Source organism: Geospiza fortis, unplaced genomic scaffold (genome assembly GCF_000277835.1).
Source record: "Geospiza fortis unplaced genomic scaffold, GeoFor_1.0 scaffold112, whole genome shotgun sequence".
NCBI lineage: Eukaryota > Metazoa > Chordata > Aves > Passeriformes > Thraupidae > Geospiza > Geospiza fortis.
The window spans coordinates 22,862,629-22,870,315 of NW_005054298.1; the positions used below are offsets into that span (position 1 = coordinate 22,862,629).

At 44.8% G+C, this 7,687-nt stretch overlaps 1 protein-coding gene across 1 annotated transcript in view; it reads right to left on the reverse strand.

Annotated features, from left to right (window-relative positions):
• Positions 1 to 534: 534 nt before the first annotated feature.
• RAPH1 (Ras association (RalGDS/AF-6) and pleckstrin homology domains 1) overlaps positions 535 to 7,687 on the reverse strand; it is an 80,054-nt gene continuing 72,901 nt past the window's right edge. Inside the window, exon 16 of the mRNA XM_031058600.1 lies at positions 535 to 7,677. Within this exon, the coding sequence (XP_030914460.1) occupies positions 6,580 to 7,677 (1,098 nt within the window). The 3' untranslated portion in view covers positions 535 to 6,579. The remainder of the gene's footprint in view (positions 7,678 to 7,687) is intronic.

Sequence of the window (7,687 nt, forward strand, 5' to 3'; positions counted from 1 at the left end):
GCACAGCACTGCCACAGTAAAGGTACAAACCTTGGCATCTGCTGCCTTCAGCAGCTCTTCTCCCTCTGTGGGACTGCCCCTTGCCTGTACTCACTAATGTCATTCTCAAGCCTCTGCTGCTGAGGGCTGCAGGGTGAGGCTGAGAGCATTTCCCAGGCAGGTTCCTGCAGCCCCCAGAGCAGGGCCACAGCAGCACTTACCAGCCAGCAGCTGTTCCGTGTGAGCAGAGCTGGCCAGCACTCTGCAAGGCCGAGCAAGGAGCAGATGGGAAAGGGGAGCCTTCCCACGGGGTCCTCTTCAGCCCTGTTAACTGGTGTGCAGTGCCTGGCTGGTCCAGCCAGCTTTGCACAGCAGACAGAACTGTGCAAAGGAATAGCAGCAGTGTCCATGGGAGTGAGCACAGGAATGGCGTACAGCTGTAGGCCATCACCTCCCTGACTCACACTGAGAGGAACCACTGATGACCTGAAAACACAGTGTGGGTCTGAGCTCATGAAAAAGGAAAATTGCAAGACAGAGGATTAAAACAGAGTATTAAATTTAACTACATCTTTATTGAATTGTGCATATTCCATTGTATAATGATCTATATTGGGTACTCTATAATGTAGTATTTCTTTTGTCCTCTCTCATGCTTAAAAAAGTATATTTATACATATATTTATATATATTTATAATATGGCAAAGCTCCCCCCAACCTGACACTATCAGTCTAAAAGAGCTTTGATTTTTTTTTCTTTTCTGTTTGGAAAGGGAAGAAGAGGGGAGGCAATCCCATTGAAAGATAAAATGTGCAATTTTCTTTTTAAAGCAGTAAACATGAATGTATTTACAGCACTCAGCACAAGTTTGCTGCACAGACATATCATCATTGCAATGACACTTCTTACACTTGCATCTCCAGCATTATACAGAATATTCCCAGTGACTGGTAACAATTAGTGTAAGCTATAAACCAGACTGCTACTTCAGTTCATTTCTGGTCCACTGCAGTCCACTAGGAGGCCTAAGATATCCAATTGAAACTTATGACAAAACATTTAGTTTTTCTTTTAGAAGTACAAGCATTATTGTGCTGCACCTAATCAGCCAGCAGGGTGCCATAGGCACAGCTTTGTTTGCTAGACTGTCCTTTGCAAGTGTGTACCCAGTTCCCAATGTTGGTTAAAGGCAAGGGACACACAACATCCAAGAGTGGCACCCTGTTCTCTCACCAGACACCTGCTAGAGATCAGCAGTATGAGAACCCTGGCAACAAGAGACTGGTGTACACATATCTGCATACCTGGAATTTAGCTCAGAATGCATCTTTGGCATCTTGGGAAAGCTGGAAGGAAATTATTTTCCACTATAACAACCAGCTGAGTTCCAAAATCTCCTAAAAGACAAGCTGCCTTCAAGCATTTAAATAAGGGGGGGGTAGTGTTCACAATCTGTTACTGAAGGTCCTTCTCATTCATTTCTACAGCACTAGTTCCTGTTCCTCCAAGTTTCTACCACCTTCTCTACCTCCCCTTTACCCAAGATCCATCTGCTGAGCAGACAGCTCACTGAGTCCCTGCCCCACCGAGTGCCTCAGAGCACCAAATGATCATCACCCAAGTCACTTTTCCCGTGGTTGGTTAGTAGCAGTTAGAGTAATTAGCCTGTGTTTTTCATCTCGTTTGCAGTTTAGTGTCTTAAACTTCTCACAACTAGACCAAGCCTGTGTCACGTATTAGTGAGTGCTGCCCCTGCAACAAAACCCTGTTGGTTGTTTTTTTTTTTCCCTTTCATGGGCATTTTTTAATTGAAGGAAAGAAAATTCAGAAAGGAAAATTACTCAGCTTAGAGAAACTCAGAATTCCAAAATAAAGCTTAAAACCCCACCAGCATGTGGCAAAAAATCCAAGAGAAACTATCCCTTGTAGTGTTAAAACCTCTCTGGTTTGGAGTCTGTCCCAGTGGTGCAAGGGAATGAATGCAGAGCTCAACACCAGGTGCCACAAATGGGCCCCAAGTAGTAAGACTCACCTGCAGCTGAGGAGCACTGTGCGACTGAGTACGTAATTTACACCTTAGTGATGCTGTAAGGAAAAAAACCCCAGCAAACAACCAAACTCCCATGTTCTGGCTTCATCCTCACTACCTTCTGCCAGGAATTCATACTGCTTTTCTGGAGTGCAACTGATTTTAACATGACACTAGTTGAAATAATACTCATATTAGGATCCACTTATAATCTTATTTTGAATAAGAAACAAATTTACCTGCGATAGTACCACTGTAGCAAAACAATTTGGTTCTATGCTGTTTTCTGTAAAAAGCAGAAAATTTCTTTTTGCCCTCCTGCTGTTGAAATGGCACTTTTGGTTCCTTAAACTGTGGAAAAAGAATTTTAAGTGAGAGGAAGACTGGCCACGCTTTATCTCTGAGCTGATATGTTTTATCTGGTTGCCTAAGGGCACAGAAAGAAGGAATCAGAAAACCTTTAAATGTGCAAGCCCAGTAAATGTTAAAATGCACTTGTTGAAAAAACTGCTTCCTCCCCCCTCAGACCTGAAACCAAATAATCCAGGTACCAGCACTTTGTTTCCCTGATGTGTCACTCACTGTTGCCCTGCAGACAAGTTCAGAGTAAGCTCAGGAGAGGAGCTCTTTGGCTTTGAGGTCATCACCAAGTCAGAGCAGTCAAGGGTGGTTTGCCACAGGAGGAAACCACTGTGCAGGGTGAAGCAGGAAACTTCCTCTTCCATAGAAAGTAAGAGAATGATTCAGACACTTGTGCCTAACTTCCTCTCCCAGCTACAGATGTTAAAAGACTAAACAGGCTCCCTAGCATAGCCACCTGAAACATGTTACCTATTGTTTGTTTAGAACCTGTGATTTCTTTTAGTTTTAAAAGTAATTTCTCATCTAAGCTTAGTGCTGCTAGAAGAGCCTGTTTTTTCCCTTTCAAAGCAACTCCCCACACCTGAATGGTGAAATAAGTGTCTGAGAATAGCTCCCTGCTTTCTACACCTGGGCTGCAGGCACAGACACCTGGCTGAGCAGGGCTCTGGTACTCAGAGGTGGATGCTAGGCTGCAGAGCAGAGGGGAAATGAAGATTGAATGTAGAAAAGATTACTGAACACAGCTGAGCCCTCTCAGGTGCCCTTGCAGCAGCAGGGTCCCCTGACCCACCTTAACAAGTGGCCAGCCCGTGCTCTGCCTCATGAAATGCAACTACAGCTGTACACTCTGCATTTTGGGATCAAAGCACTTTTGTGTCTGGAGTATGAACACTCAGCCTTCACATGCCCATTTTAAAACTGCCAAAAGTATTACTGCCCGTATTTGTAGCAGGAAACCTCTTCTTGGGTGTCTGAAATCCAGCCCCTTAATTTTCTGATTTAATAAATATAATGGTGCAATTATGAGATGACTGCACATGGGGGAAAACAACTTACTTGCAAAATAAGATGTAAATATTCACTGTCACAAAATCAGTAAATATACTGGAAAAGCAAGTTACAATGGGGGGTTATCTATCTCATAACCTGAAAAGGCAACCAGGTTGTCTGAACCACACTGTAGCCAAATTTCCATGCTCAGCTGAGAGAAAGCAAGCAGCAGCCACTCACTGCATCACTACTGCCTTAGGAAGGAAACTCTTAACTAGAAGGAATACAGGGTGCCACCTTTGCTGACATTCATTCTTTTTGCTGCAGACTTAGGAGCTGCACAACTGTCTCCCAGCAAGCTGTGGGCAGCCTGCAGTAGTAAGCATGGATTAATTGTCTAGGGAGAGATACCGGGGAAATAAATGCGGCCACAGGAAAATGAGAACAAAGCTGAAATGCCTCTGAAGAAATTGCACTCAAAACATTGATGTGCAGAGTCCAAAGCTCAGAGGTACCCGCACTGAATGAACTACAGTAAAAGGGCTGGAACTGACAGACACCAGTGAGGCCATCTTGGGAAAAGAAAAGCAGATGGGGTAAGCAGAATTCCCTGACTGCTCTCACCTGGGAGCACATGTTGCCAGGAGCAGGAGAATGTGCCCACCTCCCCATCATGGCGAAGGGCCCAGCAGTTACAGCTGTAGCGAGCACCTTTTGCCCTCTGGTGTGTCTGAGCCCCAGGAGCTGCGCACGGGACACAGCAGCAGGAGCAACGTGAAAATTACAGCACCCATGAACTGCAGTATAGCTTAACAACTCTCCTCTGAAGTTAGTCACCAGCTACACTGAGCATGCTTAAAATAACAATGCAAATGCTTTTAAGGACACTTTGTAAGCACAAAAATAGTAGAAACAAAACTTGGTGAACAATTTGAAAGATACAAAAAAGTGCCTTTCCATAGCAGTGCTTTAAAAATGCACATAATGGTATATACTCTTATTGCTCAAAAAATCTAGTCTGAAATATTAAAACAATTTCCAGAGGTGCTGAAACAGATTTTAAAAAAATCATATGAAACAGTTCAGCAGAGACAGCACCACTAATTTTTCTCTTTTCATGATGCACCTATTTAAAACTATATAGTTATAGATGTGTAATTTTCCACCTCAAATTAGCAAAACTTTTTTTTTCTATTCATAAAATATTCACAAAGACATTTATTTCATTATTTGGACTTAAAAAAAAAACATTATTAAAAAAAGGGAATGGGGGACACTGTCACAATATTTCTTAAATGTATCATCCTGAATTACTTTAATGAAAGATTAGTTTATATTGGTTTTACACATGAGCAGATACTGCCAGGTCAAGCTGCTGTCTTTGTTTCATTCTTTGGGAAAAACAAAGCATTTAAAGTTTGCTTTTGGAGAAAAAGTAGGCAAACAGTGGAATTATTTGCCCTATGAGCCTGTTGACACTATGTATTGACAACATCCCCATGCTGACAAGGGAAGCTGTAACAGCTGAAGATGGGGTAGTTACAGTCCAAGTATTTTAGTTGTTTTACAAAGGCTGTGTCCCACCACCCTGCAAGGGATGTGCAATGATACAGAAGACCACTTACACTACCTTATCACAAGGTCTGAATTTGTGGGTAAGAGTGTACAATCAAGCTACTGAAGTAGCTACTGAAGAAAAAGGACTGTCATGCTTGATGTGGTGACCGATTGTAAATCGGTGACTAATAAAAAAACAAGGAAAGCAATAGTCTGTTTTCTACTCATATGGGCCCTTAGATGAAATTCTTAGCAAATGTTATTGCCTCTTTAAGGTTGTTTTATTTCCAGTCCTCTTCCTTGACTGCTAGAAGTGCAACTTTGTAATAAACACGTTAATGCACTGGTCACAGTCTCTGGCAGGTCAAAGAAAAGAGAGAGAATTCCTACTCTGCTTGTCCTGAAATTGCTGCTCCCTTCTCTCTTTCCAGAAGGGAGTTTCCTGACAATTTCCAATCAATGACAAACAACACTTTCTTCACACATTTCCAGACGCTTGTTTTTCTGAACACACTACCTCTTACCAGGCCCAGAGCAGGTGAGACAGTGCATGCCTGTGTGAGCACACAGCGCTTTCTACAGAAACCTACCTGTTCATTCAGGGTAAGAGTTACATGGACAGCTCACGGATCGGCGTCGGTCAGCCTTGGGGATTGGCAGGATTTTCAATTGCAGGAGTCCTGGCAGCTTTCAGAAGGGGTTAACACAAATATATTCATCTTGAGCCACAGAAACAAATGATTGAGCCTATTATCAGTTAGAATGCATAATGGTTTGGAATAATATATATTTATCCTACTTAACTGCATGGACAAATAAGTTTGAAATAATTTCTATCAGTGTATATTTTTAAACTATTTGAAAGGAGGGGGAGGCTCTTTATAGTATAAATATATTTCACTCCAGCCCACTATATATAAAATCTATTTCTTTCCTCTGAACATACTCATTTTCAGTAGTATTATGACCAGAATGTTTTGGTATGTTGCATCTGTACTTTTCAATCAATGGACAACATACAGTTACCAGCCGAACACCTCAGCTTTGCACAATTTACCCACCACAAACTGCTGAGAAGTTCGTGGGTTTGGGTTTTTTATTTCCTTTCTTTAAAGTGCCCCCTACATCTCCATGTTTATGGTAAGATTTGACCAGTTAGAGTCCGATTCCAGATAATATACTGACTGAAAACAATAAATACGGTTCTACAAAAACATTCTGGTTATCTTCTATAATTGCGACGAAATATATCACAATATATTATATACCTACACTTATTATACATGCACAAACATGTCTCACGTGGACAGACACTACAAAAAAATTATCTCCCTCCCCCTCCCCTAAATGCAGAAAAACAAAGAAAACGGGGGTTTGGTCCAATCCATAAGAAGGGTAAAAGAAACTGAAAGAATGAAGCCAACACCTCTCTACCCACTTTTCCCAATAAAGTATCAACACCCCTAAGCCCCCCATCTTTCTTAACCTAGCCATAAAAGGGGAATGTCTTTACATTTAGCCATAGCTGCAGTTTGAGATCACCTCTTTTAATGGGGCTATCATCCACATCCCCACATCCTCTCCACATGCACGGGATCACGGGCTGGCCGATCACAGAGCAGCCCACAAGTCATGGAGAGCACTGGCCCTGGGGACTGACTACCAGTCCCGTGACAACTTGGTGTTCTGATCCCTTTTGGGGGGTGCGGGGGGCGGCCCCCTCCGTAATGTTGCATAGCCAGATATATGACTGCCCCCAAAGCTGCTGGTCTTCTGCTGGTCAGCCAGCAGCTCTGGTGGGGGCGGAGGCAGGGCCATGTCGTCCATGGTGGCCGTGGGCTCCGTTCTGGACATGCGCGCGGAGGACAGCGAGCCGTGCCGGGTGATGGATTTCCGCTGCAGCGTCCGGTTGAGGTCTGCCAGGAATCCCGGCTGAACGCTAAGGCTGGACTTGGGTGAGGTGGGCACTTGTGGGCCAGCTGACCCCGGGGGCTCCGCAACCTCCGCCTGTGTCAGTCGGGTGCTGTCGTTCCGCTTGGGCCGTGTGGGTGGTGGGGCTTTTTTCACAGATGGTTTTGACCACACCTGTGGCTGGGGATTTACAACAGCGACTTTTGGGGAGGTGTTGCCTGAAAACACAGATGGAATTTCTACTGGAGGGGGAGGAAGATCTATTTCAGGGGGTGGTGGTGGGAAGTCTGAATCGGATGGTGGTGAAGGGAATTCAACCACAGGTTCCTTTCCAGACACACTCGGAGCAGAAGCCTTGGCTGGGATCCCCCCTTGTGGAAGGACAATGGGCAGGCTCACACCAGAAAGGTTGAGTTTTCCTGGCTTTGGAGGGGCTGGAGGAGGCGATGACTCCTTGGAAGGAGATCCTGATGGCTCTGGGGAGTGTGCAAATTTGCTGACAAGGCGGTCCACTGAAGGCCTCTTGGACTCATGGTACTCAGCGGAGCTTGTGGACTTGATGCTGGAGTTGCGTTGAGGTGTTGGAGGTGGTTTCTTCCCTCCGGGGCTTGATGTCTTGCCGGCCTTTTTTACTGGAGACCCTGATTTGTCAGGCGGGGGAGAACCTGCAGAGGAAGCTGGGGAAGGAGGTGGAGGAGGAAACACTAAGCTGCTCTCTGGTGGAGGAGGGGGGAAATCTGGTGAAGGAGCTGGAGCAGGCTGCCATTTGGGCTTTGCCTTCACTGCTGGAGGCGACTGTGGAGCCACACTCAGTGGAAGGGGTTTCAGAGGCTGGGGCTCCGTGGCCGGGGGGGGG